Source organism: Doryrhamphus excisus, linkage group LG1 (genome assembly GCF_037039965.1).
Source record: "Doryrhamphus excisus strain RoL-2023G ecotype Guam linkage group LG1, RoL_Dexc_Guam_v1.1, whole genome shotgun sequence".
Classification (NCBI taxonomy): Eukaryota; Metazoa; Chordata; class Actinopteri; order Syngnathiformes; family Syngnathidae; genus Doryrhamphus; species Doryrhamphus excisus.
The window spans coordinates 1,474,121-1,497,691 of NC_136357.1; the positions used below are offsets into that span (position 1 = coordinate 1,474,121).

A 23,571-nucleotide genomic window follows, 5' to 3' on the forward strand; every position below is an offset into this window, starting at 1 on the left:
TCATGTTAGAAACATCTTCATTTTTCACTTTTTTTACATCTTTGAAAAAGAAAATGACCCCGTACAACAATAGAAAATGTGAGGATCCATTGTGTGTTACATAAAGGTAAGTTAAAAATGTCAATGGCATGATATCAAAAACATGTTTTTTGAGGAATACCAGGAATATGAAATGATAAAAAATTTTCATTACGAAGATATTTCAAGAAAACAACCCAACCGGGTCATTTTTGATCCACTTATGGAAGGTTGGGGTAGTAAGACAAAAAAAAAATTCTTAAAATGTATAAAAGGTAAGTTAAAAATGTGAATGGTATGATATCAAAAACATGTTTTTTGAGGAATACCAGGAATATGAAATGATAAAAAAATTTCATTACAAAGATATTTCAAGAAAACAACCTGACCGGGTCATTTTTGACCCATTTATAGAAGGTTGGGGTAGTAACACAAAAACAAAAATGTCTTAAAATGTATAAAAGGTAAGTTAAAAATGTGAATGGCATGATATCAAAAACATGTTTTTTGAGGAATACCTAGAATATGAAATGATAAAAAATTTTCATTACGAAGATATTTCAAGAAAACAACCCGACCGGGTCATTTTTGACCCACTTATGGAAGGTTGGGGTAGTAAGACAAAAGCAAAAATTTCTTAAAATGTATAAAAGTTAAAAATGTGAATGGCATGATATCAAAAATATGTTTTTTGAGGAATACCAGGAATTCCATTTCAGCTGATCACTGCTCGTGTGGTGACCGCTGGCACAGACGAGCAGCTCTTATTGTACATGTCCCTTAATGTGTGTTTTTTAGCTTCCTTTTTTAGCAGTGTCAGGGCAACATACGTTCAGTTGATTTTATGTGCTGTCCTTTTTATTTTTCAACGAACGCCTGCAGCTGTCATTTGCTTGCGTGATCACCATACTGTGGAAACTAGCGAGGCTAGTGCTAGCTAGCACTAGCCCCGAATACACCGGTCAATGGATTACACTAGGATCCTGTGGATTGCGGTGTTTCTGCTGCACTTTATGGACCATTTTTTCTGCAAAACAAATGGACATAGTCATTCAGACACTCCACGGACTACATATTCCAGGGATTCGCTTCTGCAGCTGCGGTTTCAAGCCGATCGAGTCGTCCTCACAGAGGAGATACCGGAAGAGATACTCCGTAGTCACGCGACTGGCCAGTATGACACTCACCAAAAAAAGAAGGCAACCAGGAGGGGGAAGAAAACGGGAGGCGTCAGAGCCAGACTAAAGCAGAGGAATGTGAAACATCGAACTCTTCCTTCAGTCATTCTGGCTAACGTTCGCTCACTCCGCAACAAGACTGACGAACTACAAGCTAATGTCAACCATATGTATGAATATCGGACAGCATCGATTTTAGCCTTTACAGAGACATGGCTAAATAAAGGAGACAGCAATGACGCCCTGCACATAGACGGGTTTGGCTCTCCTGTAAGGCTGGATCGAGACTCCTCTCTCACTAAGAAACATTGTGGGGGCGGGGTCTGCATCTATGTCAACCCATCCTATTGCAAATCTGTTGTGATCAGGGAAGAGTTGTGCAACTCTGACATAGAACTGCTGGCCATCTCTCTTCGCCCATTCCACCTCCCACGGGAGTTTCCACAACTTTTTATAATCTTGGTTTATATTCACCCCAAAGCAAACGCTGCTGCTGCTTCTGAACATGTCAAGAATACCATAAACAGGTTAGAATCAATCTCCCCAGACGCACCAAAATTCTTGATGGGTGATTTCAATCACTGTTTAATGGATAAATCTCTTAAGGGATTTCAACAATACATTGACTGCCCCACACGACTTGGTAAAACATTGGACAGATGTTATGGCTCTGTGCCAAAGGCTTATAAGGCAGTCCCCCTTCCTCCCCTTGGTTCTGCAGATCACAACAGTATTTTGCTTGCTCCAGCTTACGTGCCCATTGTCAAGAGGTCAGAAAAAATCATTAAGACTGTTAAACAGTGGACGCCCAGTAGTATTGACAGACTCCAGGGCTGTTTTGAATCCACTGACTGGAAATGTTTACTGGCCTCCAACAACATCGACGAACAGGTCGACACAGTCACAGATTATATATCCTTCTGTGTCAACAACATTATCCCAACCAAAACCATTACAGTATTCCCTAACAATAAACCCTGGGTAACGAAAGAACTGAAGCAGCTACTCAATAAGAAAAAAAGGATTTTTTATACGGGTACAGCGGAGGAAAAGAAGGAGGTCAACCGAGAGGTCAAGCGTGCAATAAAAAGAGCCAAGCTGAATTATAAGAACAAAGTGGAGGCCTCGTTTTCCCAGGGGAACCTCCGCTCTGCTTGGCAGGGCCTGAAGAAGATGGCAGCTGTGAACTGTATGACATCCAGTCGTAAACCCATCCAGGTTGACGGCTGTAGCACAACGTCCCTATCTAATGACCTTAACTCATTTTTTACAAGGTTTGAAAGGGACAGAAGTTCAGAGCGGAAGTCCTTCATTTCCTCACTCCACCCTGGGATTCCTACTGTTACCTTCAGCAAGGAGGAGGTTGTGAGAGCACTGAAGATGACAAAGCTCAACACAGCTACTGGACCTGACAGCATCTGCGCACGGACCCTCAAGCACTGTGCTGCACAGTTGGGAGAGGTATTCCAGCAACTGTTCCAAACTTCCATGAACTGCTGCACTGTGCCCCAGAGGTGGAAACACTCAACAATCATCCCCATTCCCAAGAAGGGTTCCGTTAAGGTGCTGAACGACTTGAGGCCTGTAGCCTTGACGTCCCTGGTGATGAAAGCTATGGAGAGAATCATTAAAAACTCCATCACCAAGTCTGTTGCCAGTCTTATGGACCCACTGCAGTTTGCATACAGGGCCAGCAGGGGAGTGGACGATGCCAAACTGTTCATAATGGAGGCCATCCATGCTCATCTGGAGACCCCTAATTCCATTGCTCGGCTCCTGTTCGCGGACTTCTCATCAGCATTCAATACCATGCAGCCACACCTCCTTGCTCAAAAGTTAGTTACCCGCTTTAAACTGGATCATCAGCTCACTTTGTGGATTATGGATTTTTTAACTGACCGTTCACAAAGGGTGCTTGTTAACGGTTTATACTCTGACACCCTCCATACCTCCACCGGCTCCCCCCAGGGCTGTGTTTTATCACCACTCCTCTTCATCCTCTATACGGATGACTGCAGGTCTAGCCAGCCGCATTGCCACCTCGTGAAGTTTGCTGACGACACAGTTCTACTTTCTCTGCTTTCTGCACCTAATCTACACCATAGCTCTGTTCTTCAGGACTTTGTCACCTGGTGTGATGATGTTTGCCTGCAACTCAACCCAACCAAGACCAAAGAGGTGATTGTGACATACAGCAGCAAGCAGAGACAACTTGCAGAGGCCATCACTACCACCATTGGGGGGGAACCGGTGGAGGTGGTTGAGGAGTATAGGTACCTAGGCACTATATTTGATGGCCTTCTGAGATTTTCATCTAATACAGAGGAGATCCTCAAGAAGTGCAATCAGAGACTGTACATGTTGAGGAAGCTGAGTTCCTTTGGAGTGAACAAAAAAATTTTGCTGACCTTCCATTATGCTTTTATTGAGAACATTTTGGCCTTTTCATTCATTTCATGGTTTTATTCACTGCATCTACAGGATCGGACTCGTTTAACCAGTATTTCAAATGTTTGTTCCAAAATCATTGGCCATCCTGTGAGACCTCTTTCTACACACTGCGATCAACAAATAACCCGGACTGCATACAGGATTCTACAGGACCCTTCCCACGCGCTACACCCCGTGTTTGAGTGGCTTCCATCGGGTCGCAGACTAAGATGCCCACGATGTAGAACACAAAGGAGGAGGGCTACCTTTGTCTCTACAGCAGTCCGGCTTCTGAACTTGGACCCCTCCCTATCCAGATTTCGCACAACCTCCCTTTAGCTTGTTATACTTTTTAAATTATTTAATTACTATTTATTCTCTTAGGTACATGTGTGTTCAGTAGTGTCTTCTCTTTTACTTGACCTTGTCTGCTTTCTACATTTTTTATTCCATATGCTGCTCTCTGTGTCCTTTAAATTGCCCCTCGGGGATAAATAAAGTGTTTTTGAACTTGAACTTGAACTTGAACTATGAAATGATAAAAAAAAATTAATTACGAAGATATTTCAAGAAAACAACCTGACCGGGTCATTTTTGATCCACTTATGGAAGGTTGGGGTAGTAAGACAAAAGCAAAAATTTCTTAAAATGTATAAAAGTTAAAAATGTGAATGGCATGATATCAAAAAGATGTTTTTTGAGGAATACCAGGAATATGAAATGATAAAAAAAAATTTCATTACCAAGATATTTCAAGAAAGCAACCCGACTGGGTCATTTTTGACCCACTTATGCATCTAAGGGTTACAAGGGATTGGACAGTCATCATCATGGGGGGGTAGACCTCCACCCAAAAATGTCACCGTCCCTAAACCAGAGGATGCCATTGGCTGTCCGTCATGACACTGAATCATATTCAGCCCAAATGAAGGTTGTTACTGGTTACTATTATTTCCAGTCTTAGCAACAATGTTATGTATTATTGTCACCTGATGTCACCAGCTGTGTTTTGGGGCCATTTCCTGCCCCTGGTGGAAAAAAGTTCTGACACCCCTGAACTGGACGACATCCTCATGACAAATACTCACAGACGCCATCGGTCTTTTCTGCGGTGCGCGTCCAGGCCACCTGACGTGTTTCCATAATGACCTGCACGGTGAGCCTCTCCGCCTTCTGCCTGAAGACCGTCATGACCATGCCCATCTCCATTTCCCGTTTGATCATGCTCTTCCTGTACTCGGTCATCTCTCCCTGCTGCCCCCAGTGCGCCATCTCTGCAGTTTGGTGGGACACGACAGACGTTACGGTATGTACCATGTTGTTCAAATCATCCAAAGCATGGAAGAAATAACACAAAGCACTTGGGAAGACTCAAAAACGTCAAACAGGATAAATATTAAATATCATACTACATCTTAGATCGGGCACTAGTCCTTTTTCCTACGACTAAAGCGCTCAAATAAGTCTGTTTATGTGTACTACATATCGTAGTATTAGCTTAATCATTACCACTAAGCAGCGTTAAAACCACAACAGCAACATAGTAACTATTGTCTATAGTTCAGGGGTGTCCAAACTGTGCCCTGGGGGGACATTTGTGACATGTGGCTCATTTTTGATCTGCCCTGTATTTCAAGAAAAAACTGCATTTCAGCTTTGTGATACAAATAATAGCATTTTAGCTACTAAAAATGCTATTATTTTAGCGACTAGAAATGTTATTATTTGTACTCAAATTAGTATAAGTTTATTCTCATAAAATTGCTACCTTATTTCTTCATCTCATTCCAAATTTTTTATCTTAATTTCAGCTTTATTCTTGGGAAATTACAGATCTTCTTTCCATTTCTTACATTTTAAAATTATTTTACACACAATTTAACTTTCTTCTTGTAAATTCTCCTCTGGTAATATTATGACCTCATTCCCATAATATTTTGACTTTATTCCTGTAATATGGTAACTTTTTCCCGAACTAAATGCTCCAAAAATTACAACTTTCTTCATTGTTTTATTTGTTTCTCTTTTTTTGTATTTTTCAATAACTAAAATTACATTATTGTTCCTCATATTACTTAAGTCTCCTAAACTTGTGATTTTTTTTCATATTGGATTTAAATTTTTTCTCTTAATATTTTGACTTTATACTTGCAGAATTTTTTTTTTTAATCTTAGTTTTCTTGTTATAGTATTGTTATATTATTATATATTATGATATCTGGACACCCCTGTCCATTAGAATATTAGAAACAAAAAACAATATACATATATATATATATGCAATATATGGAAAAGCAAATTGGAAAATCAATATGACAATGTTGAAAAAAATTTAAAATATTAATACAATTAAAAATATAAGTTGAAATGTTTGTAAAATTGACAGGTAACAGTAAACATTGGAGTGAAGGTGATACCAATAGGCTTTTCATCTCTATCACAAAGCTGAAATGCGGGTTTATTTATTTAAATTAAATCAATCAAAATGTACCGTTTCCCCCCCCTCCCCAACTTTCTTCTGGCCATCCTCCTCATCGTCACTCCCAGTTCTGGTTGGCTATCTGTCATCTCGTCAGGTTTGTACTGCTCCAGTTCTGAGACTATCCCTGGTATCGACATTTGGATCGATCGCCTCCCCCCAAGTACAACACTCCTGTCGTTGTGCCAATGACGTCACAGGGCAATTTCACAATGCGACGCTTTAATACAATAAAGATTCCACACCGGCATATTTTTGTGTTGTGTAATTGTCAAGTCAACGTGTTTACTGTGGCTAAAAAGATGGAAAGGCTCAGTGTATCTATTTAAGAGCTTTTTATGTTTTAATTATCGGTAGTAAAGCGATTCCCCTCGCTGCATCCTACATGACAGACTCGCCAACTCTCTGACCAAAACCAAATTGAAGCGAAACGCTTACCTTGTACGCTGAGCAGCTCCTAGAAATGATTATTTTTGTCTTTATTTAGTCATTGTGTTTAAATCAAGCGCAGCAGAATGCAGAGATGTTAGTTCCTCTATCTGGCTGGACGAGGAAGTAAAGTCAACTTGCATTATAAGCATACGCCTGCAAGTTTCAATAAAAAAAAAAAGTCCGGAAGCAAAGATATCTATGCAAAATAAGCAACATCAGCCACTCTGGAGCACAATGTTACATTTTGTGCCATGATACGTATTGTTTTTAATGAGTTTACAGTGTTATATAGTCAAATACATCATATTCAAGTATTATCTCGCAAACCAATAGAGTAGCTTCTGCAAACAGAAATCGAGATAAATAACGGTAAACTCAAAAAGACTCGAAATGTCCTAAAATGGAACCTATAGAGCTTTGAGCTTGACTTTAAATGGAATAACTTTCGTCAGTGGACTTAATAAGTATACTATGGATGTACAAAGTTTGACAGAGTGTTAGCTACCTGTAATATTTACCGGAAATGAGCTAGCAATATTTACATACTTCTCCCGCTGCAAATTAGTCCCTCCTCTTCCGGTACATGGCCAAGATGGCGACGATTGAGGGCAGTTAAGTCATTAATTCAACGAAAAATATGGCATTATTATGAATTAATAACAGCTAAATATGGTTAAATGAAGTGAAATAAATATATAGCATTGAGAAGACACTCAAAAGATGCTGTGAATTAATATGTAGTACTCTAATTTGGCCACCAGGTGTCAGTAGTGTTACTGTCATGTTGATTGAGACATACTATACCTGTAATGGAAGCACCAGACTTGATCGCTGGAACAACAGGCTTTTATTGCAGGTTTGAATTATCTCACAACACGCACAACAACACGCCACGCCAAGCTAAAATCCCTTTGTGTGCAATAAAAAACTTTTTTTTTACTACTTTGAATCTGCGAAGACGGTAGTGCTGTGCATTCCCGTTTTACGATGGATTTTCACCCTGAAACATCAACTATCTTTCACAGTTGACTGATATAAAAAAACTCCCAACACTCAACAATAAAATACATACGCAACACTTTTATTTTTGTTCTTTTTTCATGGGCTCAACTGAAAGTTGTAAATGTTTTACATGTCGGAGATGGCGTATTTGTTAACAAATGTGTCTAAATCTGTGTTATTGACAGGTGCGCATTTGGCTGGCCACAATAAAAGGCCAGTTTGAGGTCTGTTGTTGTTGATTTTGTGTAAATACATACCGGATGATTGAACATCGACTAGAAGAAGAAGAAGTGCAAACTAAACAAAGATGACACAATGCGTGTTTTTGCTGACCCTCACTGCTCCTGGTCGTCCTTCGCCTTTCTGAGACCTTGACTGTGCAGAGTCTTCCCCGTCATCTCCATCATGGCTTGGACTTCTGGATCCATATCCAAGACACTCCTTTTAGCCTCATCTTCCTCACCCTGGAAGGGCAAAATATACATACATCAAATTCCGTTGATATTGCTTTTCCAGGTTGCATAATTTCGTATCTGACAAAGTAACATCGTGTAGATATCGTGGAAGTACGTGGGAAGGAGGACTCAAAGGCAGAATTGGCGGGCACTACATGAAATAAGGTTCGATACACAGTCCAATAAGACAAGGGTCTTAAACTCAATTTACCTGGGGGCCACTGGAGAAAAGGTCTGTTTTTTTATTTATTTTTATTTATATTATACATTTATATATTTGTTATTCATTCATTTATTAAAAACTGAAAAAAAAAAAAAAAAACTCTTCAATAAAAATATGAAAAAATAAATAAATAAAAAAGAAAATAAATAAATCAGTAATAAATAACAAATAAAATAATAAAACAGCAAATAAGAAAAACATAAGAAACCACATATAGTTGGTGGGTAGAGAAATTTTTGATCCGCCCTGTATTTCAAGAAAAAACTGCATTTCAGTGATACAAATAATGGCATTTTAGCTACTAAAAATGCTATTATTTGTACTCAAATTAGTATAAGTTTATTCTCATAAAATTGCAACCTTATTTTTTCATCTCGTTCCAAATTTTTAATCTTAAATTTCAGCTTTATTCTTGGGAAATTACAGATGTTCTTTCCATTTCTGCTCTTACCTTTTAAAATTATTTTACAAACAATTTAACTTTCTTCCAGAATCAAATTAACTAAATAATTACTAACTACTAATTAAATTACTATTATTTAACCTTTAACATGAACATTAATAAAACTTAACAATTTTACCCAATTAGCAAATTAGCATGGTGACATCTGGGCGCAGCGTCGTAACTTGCAAAATGGCGTCAATTGTGTCCGGTGTGCACACAGCTTTAAGCTGTCATTCCTGGGTAAACGATACCATGCAGCATCCACATCAAACTCGCGCGGTTAAGCTTTCATATCAAGGTGGGGGCCTCAAACAAGCGTCCCGTGGGCCTCATTTTGCCCGCGGGCTGCAAGTTTGAGACCCCTGCAATAAGACAAGTTATCAAAAAAAAAACAGCAGGCAGAAGAAGGGGTCGAAAACCAGACAAGGCAATAACAAGGCATGCTACAACCAGACAACAAACTTGCAGCTAACAGGAGGAACCAGAGGAACCAAATAGGGAGCAGGAAATCAGATGATGACGGACACCTGAGCACAATCAGGCAGGAGGCGGGATCTCCCAAGGTGAAGGCGAGGCAGGAAATGACAGGCATGACAGTAGACATGAAGGGAAAGCTTTCGGCTAAGGAATAATAAGGCCCGCTATTCCATCTTCCTACCTTCTCCTGCTGTCCTACTGCCCATACTTCCATCGAGTCCAACACAAAGTCCTCATCTCCCGAGAGTTGAGGACTGCCAAAGGTTGTACACTTTGGCCGTGCACGGCTGTGACCGCGCCCGAAATCGCTGTCCAGCCACAAGCCGAAGTAATTATGCTGGCCGCCCATTCCCTGGAAAGACCAAGTGAAAGGAAAAAGTTCAAAAAGAAGTTAAACTTTTCTTTGTTTGGTTTGTTTCTCATAATATTAGACATTTTTTGAGGGGGGGGGGATTTCAACTCCATGCTCCTAAAATGACTTTATTCTCTCTCATAATATTAGGAGTTTATTCTCATAATATTGCAACATTTCTTGTTGTTAGAATACCACGTTTTCTATTTGTAGTTTCACTTTGTTTTCCCCCAACTTCTGCTCTACTTTTATTTCTCATAATTGTGACTTTTTTCCATAATATTTCAACCTTTTCCGCAAACCATTTATCCTAAAATAACAACAGTGTTGGTTTTATTTATTTCTCATGACCTCGTACGTCGGTACAAGGTACATTATTTAAAAAAAAAAAAAAAACTTTTCTGTATTATGGAAAGCAGGAAGTGAACAAATGTAACAGTTACTGATTGTACTGATTGGGATAGGCTCCAGCACCCCCCAATACTGGTAGAAAATAAATGAATGGTCTGCGCAGCGCCTGGATGGTGAACGAGTGGTTACCATTACCACTCAGCTGGGAGACTCGGGTTCGATTCCCCCCTCGGGCATCTCTATGTGGAGTTTCCATATTTCCGTACTCCGGTTTCCTCCCACATTCCAAAAACATGCTAGGTTAATTAGCGACTCCAAATTATCATCCATAGGTATGAATGTGAGTGTGAATGGTTGTTTGTCTATATGTGCCCTGTGATTGGCTGGCCACCAGTCCTCCGCCTCTGGCCCGAAGACAGCTGGGATAGGCTCCAGCACCCCCGTCACCCTCGTGAGGATAAGCGGTAGAAAATGAATTTTATTTTGATGTGAAAAAAAGAACATATTTTGTGGTGTTTATGCTGTCTTGTTTACATATTTTGGTTTAAAAAACATGGCTAAATTTGTGTCCAAAGATATTCAAGATATTTTGCTGAAACTTACATATTATGTTCAACTGCTGATTATGAAAGAACGGAAAAAATTAGAAATTTTTTTTTTCTGATGAAAGATAAGAGTCCATGTTCAGATCGTCTAACATGGCCGGTACTCAACGAGTTACATTTGTCTAGGATTTTCTAGATTATGTCTAGGATTGAATGAGTTATTAATGTAGCTTTATTCTAGTCAAATTACTGCCATTTTGCTGTTGTCGTTTTTTTGGTTTTGTTATGAAATGATATTTTTAGAATGTGCCGACACCCTTACGGCATTATAGTTCAATGGCAACACCGTCCTGGTTGGTGCTGGCCTAACCTGAGCTGAGGACTAAGGAGCTAAGACTTAGGTGAGATGCAGACGCAGTAGGCTGGTGTGCGTGTGTATATTGTTATTAGTATATTGTTATTATATCATATCTGCTCGTCTCACCAGTCCGTTGGGCATGGTCTGCTGATTCTGGTTGAGGTACATGAAGTGTTGGTTGTAACCTGTCCATGCATAAACTCTCATTGTGGGGAACACAGAGAACAGGAAGCATCTGGAGTCACCTGCACACATGCAATACACATGAAATGCTGACCAACATATTCAAATAAATATTGACAAATATTCCTCGCAATATCACTTCCATGTGTCTTTTTTTAACTTCTCAAAGTATTTTACTATTATTTTGTATTCACTTTTTTTTTGTGGGGCTGCACGGCGGTCATGTGGTTAGCGCGCAGACCTCACAGTTAGGAGTCCCGGGTTCAATTCCGCCCTCTGCTATCTCTGTGTGGAGTTTGAATGTTCTCCCCGTGCATGCGTGGGTTTTTACTCCGGTTTCCTCCCACATTCCAAAAACATTCATTCATTTTTCAAGGGTTGTGGGGGGTGCTGGAGCCTATCCCAGATGTCTTCAGGCAAGACACTCACATTCATACCTATGGACAATTTGGAGTGGCTAATTAACCTAGCATGTTTTTGGAATGTGGGAGGAAACCGGAGTACCCGGAGAAAACCCACGCATGCACGGGGAGAACATGCAAACTCCACACAGAGATGGCCGAGGGTGGAATTGAACCCTGTTCTCCTAGCTGTGAGGTCTGCGTGCTAACCACTCGACCCCCCATTCCAAAAACATGCTAGGTTAATTAGCGACTCCAAATTGTCCATAGGTATGAATGTGAGTGTGAATGGTTGTTTGTCTATATGTGCCCTGTGATTGGCTGGCCACCAGTCCAGGGTGTACCCCAGCCAGCTGGGATAGGCTCCAGCACCCCCGCCACCCTCATGAGGATAAGCGGTAGAAAATGAATGAATGAATGAAAAATATGATTTGGAGTGGCTGCATGGTGTTCAAGTGGTTAGCACGCAGGCCTCACAGCAAGGAGACCTGAGTTCAATTCCACTCTCGGCCATCTCTGTGTGGAGTTTGCATGTTTTCCCCGGTTTTCTCCGGGTACTCCGGCTTCCTTTCCAAAAACATGCTAGGTTAATTGGCGACTCCAAATTGTCCATAGGTATGAATGTGAGTGTGAATGGTTGTTTGTCTATATGTGCCCTGTGATTGGCTGGCCACCAGTCCCGGGTGTACCCCAGCCAGCTGGGATAGGCGGTAGAAAATGAATGAATGGTTTTTTGTGTTCATTTTCTCCAGTATACCCACTGGACATTGGCTTTCTTCATACCAGTCACGTCATGCGGACTCTTTCTCACCCTGGAACTGAGGTCTGACTCCCCAGCTGAGGGAGGCAAAGCCCCCAAAAACGTGTCCCCTCGTGTCTTTGATGAGCAGCAAAGTGGGCCCGCACTGCGTCAGGCCAGCCACCATCCTCGTGAAGCTCTCGCCGTGCAGCAGCGTGGAGAACACCAGCCTCCAAGGCGCGCTGTGTCCGTCAGGCAGCTGTCAAGGCAGCCAGGCAGCATTGTTTGGTTTCCACCCAATTCCCACATGACCGTAACCGGTATCGTCAGGTCCACTCACCTGTGGCGCCAGAAACATGAGCGTGGGAATGTCCAGCAGACACTTCAGCCCTTTCCATGGCGTGTCTTTACAAGGAGGTAGCAGGTTGGTGCGGGTCCATTGTGCACTTAGCGACACGTTCATGCCTTCAGCTACCAGCGTCAGCAGGTATGAAGATACTTGGGGTACTCTGAAGATCCAGTCTTCCAAACAGGCAACATCACAGCCGCCTTGGTCTTTGGAGATCGGGACAGGACATTTCACGTTGTTGCAATATTGCATCATTAAGTATTTAAGTTAAGTATTAAGTATTCATTAAGTATTTATTATAAATTATTGAAATTATTTGTACAAATGACTGTTTACGCTGTACATTGTTCATATTTGATGTCATCTATTTATTCTCCACATTATTATACGGGATGGATGGATGGATGGATGGATCCATCCATCCATCCATCCATCCATTAGAGCCCTCTACACAAAAAATAACACCCCTACAATTACCTTTACACTCCTATTGCCAGCAAATCACAGCCACTGAATAATTCATATATTTTTGACAAATCCTGATAGCGTGAAACCACAAAATCCATCCATCCATCCATCCATCCATTAGAGCCCTCTACACAAAAAATAACACCCCTACAATTACCTTTACACTCCTAATGCCAGCCAATCACAGCCACTGAATAATTAATATATTTTTGACAAATCCTGATAGCGTGAAGCCACAAAATCCACCCATCCATCCATCCATCCATCCATTAGAGCCCTCTACACAAAAAAATAACACCCCTACAATTACCTTTCCACTCCTATTGCCAGCCAATCACAGCCACGGAATAATTCATATATTTTTGACAAATCCTGATAGCGTGAAGCATCCAAATCCATCCATCCATCCATTAGAGCCCTCTACACAAAAAATAACACCCCTACAATTACCTTTCCACTCCTATTGCCAGCCAATCACAGCCACTGAATAATTCATATATTTTTTGACAAATTCTGATAGCGTGAAGCCACAAAATCGATCCATCCATCCATCCATTAGAGCCCTCTACACAAAAAATAACACCCCTACAATTACCTTTCCACTCCTAATGCCAGCCAATCACAGCCACTGAATAATTCATATATTTTTTGACAAATCCTGATAGCGTGAAGCCACAAAATCCACCCATCCATCCATCCATCCATCCATCCATTAGAGCCCTCTACACAAAAAAATAACACCCCTACAATTACCTTTCCACTCCTATTGCCAGCCAATCACAGCCACGGAATAATTCATATATTTTTGACAAATCCAGATAGCGTGAAGCCACAAAATCCATCCATCCATCCATCCATTAGAGCCCTCTACACAAAAAATAACACCCCTACAATTACCTTTACACTCCTATTGCCAGCCAATCACAGCCACTGAATAATTCATATATTTTTTGACAAATCCTGATAGCGTGAAGCCACAAAATCCATCCATCCATCCATTAGAGCCCTCTACACAAAAAATAACACCCCTACAATTACCTTTCCACTCCTAATGCCAGCCAATCACAGCCACGGAATAATTAATATATTTTTGACAAATCCTGATAGCGTGAAGCCACAAAATCCACCCATCCATCCATCCATCCATCCATCCATTAGAGCCCTCTACACAAAAAATAACACCCCTACAATTACCTTTCCACTCCTATTGCCAGCCAATCACAGCCACTGAATAATTAATATATTTTTGACAAATCCTGATAGCGTGAAGCCACAAAATCCACCCATCCATCCATCCATCCATCCATTAGAGCCCTCTACACAAAAAAATAACACCCCTACAATTACCTTTCCACTCCTATTGCCAGCCAATCACAGCCACGGAATAATTCATATATTTTTGACAAATCCAGATAGCGTGAAGCCACAAAATCAATCCATCCATCCATCCATTAGAGCCCTCTACACAAAAAATAACACCCCTACAATTACCTTTCCACTCCTATTGCCAGCCAATCACAGCCACTGAATAATTCATATATTTTTTGACAAATTCTGATAGCGTGAAGCCACAAAATCAATCCATCCATCCATCCATTAGAGCCCTCTACACAAAAAATAACACCCCTACAATTACCTTTCCACTCCTAATGCCAGCCAATCACAGCCACTGAATAATTCATATATTTTTTGACAAATCCTGATAGCGTGAAGCCACAAAATCCACCCATCCATCCATCCATCCATCCATTAGAGCCCTCTACACAAAAAAATAACACCCCTACAATTACCTTTCCACTCCTATTGCCAGCCAATCACAGCCACGGAATAATTCATATATTTTTGACAAATCCAGATAGCGTGAAGCCACAAAATCCATCCATCCATCCATCCATTAGAGCCCTCTACACAAAAAATAACACCCCTACAATTACCTTTACACTCCTATTGCCAGCCAATCACAGCCACTGAATAATTCATATATTTTTTGACAAATCCTGATAGCGTGAAGCCACAAAATCCATCCATCCATCCATTAGAGCCCTCTACACAAAAAATAACACCCCTACAATTACCTTTCCACTCCTATTGCCAGCCAATCACAGCCACTGAATAATTAATATATTTTTGACAAATCCTGATAGCGTGAAGCCACAAAATCCATCCATCCATCCATCCATCCATCCATCCATCCATCCATCCATCCATCCATCCATCCATCCATCCATCCATCCATCTATCCATTAGAGCCCTCTACACAAAAAATAACACCCCTACAATTACCTTTCCACTCCTAATGCCAGCCAATCACAGCCACGGAATAATTAATATATTTTTGACAAATCCTGATAGCGTGAAGCCACAAAATCCACCCATCCATCCATCCATCCATCCATCCATTAGAGCCCTCTACACAAAAAATAACACCCCTACAATTACCTTTCCACTCCTATTGCCAGCCAATCACAGCCACTGAATAACTGATATATTTTTGACAAATCCTGATAGCGTGAAGCATCCAAATCCATCCATCCATCCATCCATCAGAGCCCTCTACACAAAAAATAACACCCCTACAATTACCTTTCCACTCCTATTGCCAGCCAATCACAGCCACGGAATAATTGATATATTTTTGACAAATCCTGCTAGCGTGAAGCCACCAAATTGTACGCCCAAATCTGCAACATAAAGCAGCACAAACATTTGTTTACCTGTGGGTTTGAGTTCTGAACACAGGTGCTCCGCCAAAAGCTTGACACCAATACTAGAGCCATGTGCCATATTTTCAGGGTTCCACCCCTGAAGGCGTCCTTTATTGACCACAATCTGAACTACAGCAGAGATGAGGTCCTGCAAGAACTAGCAAAGCAAAGACACGTGAGAAGAACGGTGGTTTTGGCCCAGGACGGTGATGACTTATATTGATGATTTATGACTTGACTTATGATGACTATTCTCACCTGCGTGACTTGCTCAGTAGTGACACTCGTGGGGCTTTCTGAGGCGCCCTGCGACATGGCCATAACAAGAGGAGCTCGTTCTTCCGCGGTGCCCTGCAGGGTGTCGGCGAGGAAGACGACCAATTGCTCTCGAGTCACTCCTGAAGCCGCGCCGGCGCTGACTTTGCCGGATCCGGTTGGTCCGACGTCAATCCTGCACATGCACTGGTATAATCTCGCCACCATGGACTTTGGGGCCATCTTGCACATGGACGACTAAATAAAGGATAAAATCAATCACAAATGCTGCCACAATAGAAGTGACTTAGATTACATTCAGAACGCTCCCTTTCTCTCATCAATTGCCATGGTTCACCCGCGACACAATCCAAGTTTAAAGCCCAAATAGGCGTCATTTAACAAGAAAACTCAAATGGAAAAAAAATATTTTCACAAGAATTAAGTCCAAATATTAAGACAAAAAAAATAGTAATTGAAGACAATTGAAAAACAATTATGAGAATGACATCATAATATTTTGAGGACAAATAATGTCATTTTAGAAGCATAAATAAATATATACAAAAACAACCTTATTTTTTTAAAGTGTGAATATTTTGAAAAACAAACAAAACAACCAATAAAGTTGTCATTTTTGGAAAATTAGGCTTATGTTACTAGAATAAAGTCAACATTTTCAGGTGGGGAATAAAGTCTTGGTCAGCAGAAATTGGTCAAAAATGCTGTAATTTTACAAGAATAAAGTCAAAATATTAAGCGACAAAAATTGCACTCTAATGGGAAAGTAGCAATTTTACGATAATAATATATATAATATATATACTCTGATACTATATACTTATATATATATATTTCAGGAAAATAGTGCATCTCAGCTGTGTGATATAAGTGGATAAAAAAACATTATTAGTATCAGCTTCACTCTTTGATCCTTTTTTCCTATTTTTTTTAAATTCTCCAAATATTTCAACTTTCTTCTTGTTTTCAACTTTGCACTGCTAAAATAGTATTATTTTTTATTTCCCTACAATATATTATATTATTATAATTATATAATAATAATAATAAATGATAAGAATTATTTAATTTTATTATGTAATTATATAATTATTTAATAATAATAATATATATAATATATAATAATATATTGTTATTTTAATTTTCCAAATATTTCAACTTTCTTCTTAAATTTTTGTTTTGTTTTCAACTCTGCACTGCTAAAATAGTATTATTTTTATTTCCCTATAATATATTATAATATAATTATAATTATTATAATAATAATAAACAATAATAATTATTTAACTATTATTATGTAATATATAATTATTTAATAATACTAATTTATTATTATTATATAATTATATTATATATAATAATAAACAATAATAATTATTTAATTATTATTATGTAATTATATAATTATTTAATAAGAATAATATATTATTATTATTATATAATTATATTATTATAATAATATTATAATATATTATAGGGAAATAAAAAACAATACTATTTTAGCAGTGCAGAGTTGAAAACAAAACCAAATTATTTAAGAAGAAAATTGAAATATTTGGAAAATTAAAAAAAATAGGAAAAAAGGGTGAAGAGTGAAAAAAGAGTGAAGCTGATACTAATAATGTTTTTTTATCCACTTATATCCCACAGCTGAGATGCAGTGTTTTCCTGAAATATATATACAGTTATATATAAAAGTATATAGTATCAGAGTATATATATATATAAGTATATATAATTGACTGTGGAAGTTTGTGCTAAGGTAGCCAAAACATTATCAGTGAAGTATAAAGTATATACGTATAAAGTATAAATGTGGGTATGGTATCCATACCTGCAACATATGAAACGTGAGAGTGTTTCCTGCGGGCGCCGCAACGTTTTGTCGCAGCCTGTCAAACGCTCCTTCAACCACCGGCCGATCTTCAGGACGGAAGCGGGACAGACGCTTCTGCACCAGCGCACTCTCAGTGTTGCCCATGGTGCCCCCCCCCCGTCCCGTTAGACCACACAAAATGGAGGCATTACGTAGGGAAACTGTTGGGTAGAAGAAATGCATTAAATATATATTTTTTAAGTTTCATATATTGTTGTTTTTGTGTCAGCTATATGGTTTTATTGTTAATTTAAAATATGCCAATATATGCCTATAAAAAATCAGCCACAGGTTGAAATGGCACCCGGCCCGCACTTTGGACACCCCTGTATAATGATGTAATTTTCCCAAAAGTTACAACTATATTCTTAGTTTTCTTCTTAGTTTTAAAGTATTTTGTGTTTTTTGGGGTTATGGATCCGACCAGTCCACAGTGTAGCCCCGCCTCTCGATGGAAGACAGCTGGGGTAGGCTCTAGCATCACCCTGGTGAGCACAAACGGTATCAAAAATGGATGGATGGATCATGTCTTTTATGCTCAATACACTTAACATACTTAAAAACTATCATATAGTATTTTAGATATCAAATGTCTTCATATTTTACAGATGTGTAACACAATTTGTCACAAATATTCGACAGAGCTAGTACGGCAAAGCCCTAGCATAGCAAAACGTTTAGTCTTGTACAACCGTAGATAAATGTAAATGTAATAAATGTAACATCGAAGAGATAATAACATTTTTAAAATCATGCAAGTACAAACCTTTAAGTAAACATCAGCTGAGACCTTCCGGCTCATTCGAACGATTTGTGTAACTTCCTGGTACGGCTGAACGTGACACAAGTGAAGTCCAATCAAATCGGCCAAATGACGACTAGGGTCTTTTTGATTGGTTCGTAAACGTCAAGAGGCGGGATAAAGTGGATTTGGCTTCTTTTGAGATATAAAAAAGCGAAACAAAAATCTGTGTTATTTAAACATTGAAGGCATTCATATGCAATTTTATATGTGAATATAAAATAAAACTAAATGTCTCTCCATTTAGTGGATTTATATCACTATTACAATTACGGTAGGGTACTTGAGCCATTTGCATTATGTGTCCACTAGATGCCGCTGTGTACCACCATTAGTGTCAATGCTATTCATGTTTGGTTGAAGAAGAGGCACTGCTACAGCAGCAACAGGAAATGACAGGTTGTTCCTCTTCCGCATGACTTTGTCCTTTGAGAGAGCCGTCTTCCTTCGTTGTACTCGTTGTACATATATACAATACGTGTAGTATTCTATATAGTATAGAAATAGTGTACAGAAATGGCTCAATGAAGTAAAAATACAAATTATAAGGCATTCAGAAGAATATAGTCTATAACAGACTATTCTGTCTATTCTATAATATATAACAGACACACAAGCACCAGACCTGATGGGCGGAACAATAGTCTTTTATTGCAGGTTTAAATGATCTCACAACAGGCCCAATGATTCCTACTGTTGCGGCCATAACCCAATCAGAACTCAACAATCTCCATGACGTCACTTCCTGTCCCACATTTAAAGCCACACACACGTGTCCACGAGTGTTTTATTTTTTGTTATGTCTACTATATTGTTAATAGGAGTGTAAAGGTGGCTGTAGGGGTGTTATTTCATGTCTACTGGGCTCTAATAAGTTAAAATTTTGGTCGTAAACATGTTCTCTATGCTGTAGCCACCAAAATATTTATGAATAAGGAATCTTACTTCGCAGAAATTCACTTATCACTGTCAGGTCTGGAACTTATTAATTTTAATAAAACCTCAACCATTCCCACTCTAAAAAATAGGCCATTTTATACTTTGTTTAATAATTGTGAGGCATATTTAGATCTTAAATCGTGACTGAACACCGACATTTGAAGAGAGAATCATGCAGCTAATCATTAATGAGTCACCTTTATTGCAAAGGTTGATCCAAAATCAAAGAAAATATCAACGTCAAGCTAGCAGGGAAAGTTTGTCGGGGCAAGAGTGAGATTTTTATGGGTGAAATATAAATTATTCGCAGTTTTCCGTCGTTACATAACTCTCGTAAAAAAGCGTGAATCTACCGAATGCAATGACACCATTGAAACCATCATTTAGCCATTTTGGCTAAATTTCCAGTATGTGTGTGTATGTGCATCACTCACTGTCAAATATGTTTTGTCAAGAGTGAAATGTCATTTATTGATTTGACGTATATGTACAAGAGAATTGACAATCGACAGTCAGAGCACAACATGACCTCTCCATCTTGGGAAATGACTTCCTCTCCGCCCATAATCTCGCTATATACGTTGTACTTCATTTGTGAGTAGCCGCCGGTCAGTGGGAGTAAAATATACTACAACTGAACCCACAAAACAGAAACTCTACGAATATGCATACACGATATGGCGTTGATGGTCTCCATCCCCGCGGCTCCTGATGCTGACGTAACTGTAATCGCCCTGAAGGTGGAGGAGCTAGGTGAACGTAGCATGTTTTTGAAGAAATGCTAATGAAGTACAAACGCTACTTAGTAGTCTTTTTGAGTTTTTGCGTGTGCACGTGCCGCGCCTCACTCCTGTCCGAATCCCTCCGTCTCCTCGATAGCAAACATGAGCTTCTCTCGCAGCTGCTCCAAGCTTCTGTAAGGCGGCAGATCCAAGCGATTAAAGCTTTGGGGGAAAAGGAAGAAGTCAAGGTCATTGACTGGAGGGGTCAAACATGCTAAAAAAAAATCCAATGTACAGTAGCCACGTATCAGGAAGTAGCAAGAAAAAGTTGCCAAGTTACAGCATACAGTATTTACACCCCTTTAGATTGTGGTAACAGGGGTGTGAAAGTGACTATAGGGGTGTTATGTCATACATAGAGGGCTCTAAAACACATTCATTCATTCATTTTTCTCACAGGGGTCGCTGGGTGCTGGAGCTTATCCCAGCTGTCTTCGGGCGAGAGGCGGGGTACACCCTGGACTGGTGGCCGGCCAATCACAGGGCACATATAGACAAACAACCATTCACACTCACATTCATACCTATGGACAATTTGGAGTTGCTAATTAACCTAGCATGTTTTTTTGGAATGTGGGAGGAAACCGGAGTACCCGGAGAAAACCCACGCATGCACGGGGAGAACATGCAAACTCCACACAGAGATGGCCGAGGGTGGAATTGAACCCTGGTCTCCTAGCTGTGAGGTCTGCGCGCTAACCACTCGACCGCCGTGCCAAGTTACAGCATACAGTATTTATACCCCTCTAGATTGCGGTAACAGGGGCGTAAAAGTGACTGTAGGGGTGTTATGTCATACATAGAGGGCTCTAAAACCCATATTATACCCATATACAAAGGGTCTAAGGCCTTTGTTATTATTTATTCTTCAATTTATTATTTATTCTTCTAATTTCTAAATTAGATACTGTCTTGCACTGAAAATGGAGCTGCTGCAATTTCATTCTACTATATGTAGAATGACAATAAAGATTCTGATTCTGATATTAAAAGGTCGTAAACAGGTTTTCTATGCTCTGTGTAAATATTCCACTGAAAAGAAAGAATCCTAATTGGCAATATAGAGTATATTATAGACTGTTTACCATGTGTGACTTCTTGGAAGCCAAGTTTCTTTCCCCACTTTGTCTATGCAGAACTTCTGGGGACCGTTACTTCCTGCAAGGAAAAACACAACAATGATATGATTAATGCATGCGCAAACACGTGCACACACACACACACAGATCAGCTCCAAATAGTTTATGGTGTTAGATTTGAAAAAACGTCCTGGATTGAATGAGTTAACAAAAGTGGAACCTCGGTTCGTGTGTTTCTCGGATAACGGTGAGATTTTATGCCAAAATTTTGCCTGTGTTTGTTTACAATTTCCAGTTAGCGTACAATATGGCGCACATCTTGTCGTGTTATTAATACCTCCTCTTGTGTTAGGGTCGGCATCGACCCGTTTTATATTTTAATGCATAAAAAGTATCACATAACATTTCTTTATTGCATCAAGGAAACTCTATTTCAACAAAATAAAACCCCCCCAAATTTTTTTTTACTACATTTTAAAATGGTCTGGTTGAAATTATGACCACTGTATTGTTAGGGTGGGTTTCGACACGGTTATAATAATAATAATAATAATAATAATAATAACTATAAAGCAATATTTTGAGCCTAAACTTAAATCATAAGTGTATAATTAGCAATCATGTAAACTTCAGGGGATTCTCATTTTGTTGCTGAAAACAATAACTTGTTTTTATCTTCTTGACATGAATATATATGGGTCAAAATTGACCCCAACACCATAGATGTTTCTTTAGTGATTAATACTAAAATGAGAAAAAAAAATAAAACTAATTGATTTAAGAGATATGTTCTATAGCCCTCAGTAATAGCCAGGTAATAAAAGAACCTTCAATTTATGAATATGATTCTTTTGAGGTTCATTTGACCATTTTTGGAAATTAAAATGGAGGGGTATAGTGACAAAAAAAGGCCTAGATGCCCACACCAAAAGTATTAAAAGCAACATTTTTATTTATTATGTAATTTATTATTTAATTTATTATTTATTATTTAATTTATTATTTAATTTATTGTTTGATTTATTATTTAATTTATTATTTAATTTATTATTTAATTTATTATTTAATTTATTATTTAATTTATTATTCAATTTATTATTCAATTTTATTATTTAATTTATTATTTAATTTATTATTTAATTTATTGTTTGATTTATTATTTAATTTATTATTTAATTTATTATTTAATATTTTGATTTTATTTTATAGCTGATTTAATACATGGGTCAAAAACATAAGATAGCAGAAAGGTACCACAAGATTAAGGTTAATACTAAAACTGCATGAGTCCAAGTGTACTGTTTATGTATTTTAATCACATAAAATGAACCTATATAAAACTATAAAAACAGGAACGGATTCATTGGATTAATACGCGAGGAGTTTTTACCGATGAGTTCAGCGAAGCCTCCCACAGGCAGACGACAGGTTCCGGTGACAAACTGAAGAAGACGGATTCTCTTCTCGTTGTCCATCTCCTTGACCACCTGGAGGAACACAAGGCAATATGAGTAGAAGCGTGCATTGGTCACGTGATTGGACCGTGTTTATCGTGCGCTCCAGGACCACACCTGCCAGAACCAGTGGATCTGCTTGGTGTTCTTGGTGTAATGTCGGTAGATGGTGTTCTTCTGCCAGTCAGCCAAATCGATCTCCTGCATGCCGCACAGCATCAGCTGACAAAGGAAAAGCAGATTCGTGAGTCAACTCCAGTAAAAAAAAAAAAAGAAAGAAACTTTTATATTTTGTAAAGCAACACAAAATTACAACTTTATTAATGTTTCCATAAGACTTTAAAATTATGATTTTTTTCATTAATATTCCAACAGTACGTTACTAAAATGACAATTTTTTCTCATAATATTAGCCTCATAAAATTGTGATTTTTTTCTTAATATTTGACTTAATTTTCTTAAAATGTAAATTTCTGCTGTTGCTTAAAAAAATATTTTACAAATATTTCAACTTTCTCCAAGTAAAATTTATGAATTTATGACTTTATAAATGCAAAATGATAAGTCAATATAAGTTAGAATATTTATTTAGTAATATTTCAACTACTAAAAGGGTGGTTAGGTAGGTAGGTAGGTAGGAAGGTAGGTAGGTAGGTAGGTAGGTGGGTAGGTGGGTAGGTGGGTAGGTAGGTGGGTAGGTGGGTAGGTAGGTGGGTAGGTAGGTCGGTAGGTGGGTGGGTAGGTAGGTCGGTAGGAGGGTAGGTAGGTAGGTG

At 38.8% G+C, this 23,571-nt stretch overlaps 3 protein-coding genes across 10 annotated transcripts in view; all 3 read right to left on the reverse strand.

The window, feature by feature from the left end:
• plcg2 (phospholipase C, gamma 2) overlaps nt 1–8,003 on the reverse strand; it is a 30,073-nt gene extending 22,070 nt beyond the window's left edge. The window contains exons 1-2 of one of the 2 annotated variants that reach the window (XM_058076342.2): nt 7,873–8,003; nt 4,715–4,900 (exon numbers count right to left, since the gene is read on the reverse strand). In XM_058076342.2, the coding sequence (XP_057932325.2) occupies nt 4,715–4,898 (184 nt within the window). In that variant the 5' untranslated portion in view covers nt 4,899–4,900; nt 7,873–8,003. Of the gene's footprint in view, nt 1–4,714; nt 4,901–6,543; nt 7,060–7,872 lie in introns of those variants that run through there. The other variant, XM_058076340.2, reaches the window with a different exon arrangement.
• Nucleotides 7,856–18,579, reverse strand: meak7 (MTOR associated protein, eak-7 homolog). Of its 3 annotated transcripts, none has more exons than XM_058076366.2 (9): nt 18,509–18,579; nt 17,701–17,903; nt 15,849–16,103; nt 15,600–15,747; nt 12,409–12,623; nt 12,141–12,327; nt 10,872–10,990; nt 9,321–9,491; nt 7,856–8,003 (listed from the first exon to the last, which is right to left on the reverse strand). In XM_058076366.2, exons 2-9 carry the CDS (start codon nt 17,845–17,847, stop codon nt 7,875–7,877), a joined length of 1,371 nt encoding a protein of 456 aa, XP_057932349.2. In that variant the 5' UTR covers nt 17,848–17,903; nt 18,509–18,579; the 3' UTR covers nt 7,856–7,874. The 3 variants fall into 3 exon arrangements, with proteins under 3 accessions (XP_057932349.2, XP_078647670.1, XP_078647651.1); XM_078791544.1 differs by having other exon boundaries at nt 17,701–18,227; nt 18,509–18,577; XM_078791525.1 differs by lacking the exon at nt 18,509–18,579 and adding an exon at nt 18,167–18,194.
• A 602-nt stretch (nt 18,580–19,181) lies between these two features.
• Nucleotides 19,182–23,571, reverse strand: part of wwp2 (WW domain containing E3 ubiquitin protein ligase 2) — a 38,702-nt gene continuing 34,312 nt past the window's right edge. For all 5 annotated transcript variants that reach the window (XM_058076353.2, XM_058076354.2, XM_058076349.2 and 2 more), the window contains 4 exons: nt 22,916–23,020; nt 22,735–22,831; nt 21,351–21,423; nt 19,182–20,427 (listed from right to left, as the gene is read on the reverse strand). In XM_058076353.2, the coding sequence (XP_057932336.2) occupies nt 20,328–20,427; nt 21,351–21,423; nt 22,735–22,831; nt 22,916–23,020 (375 nt within the window). In that variant the 3' untranslated portion in view covers nt 19,182–20,327. The remainder of the gene's footprint in view (nt 20,428–21,350; nt 21,424–22,734; nt 22,832–22,915; nt 23,021–23,571) is intronic.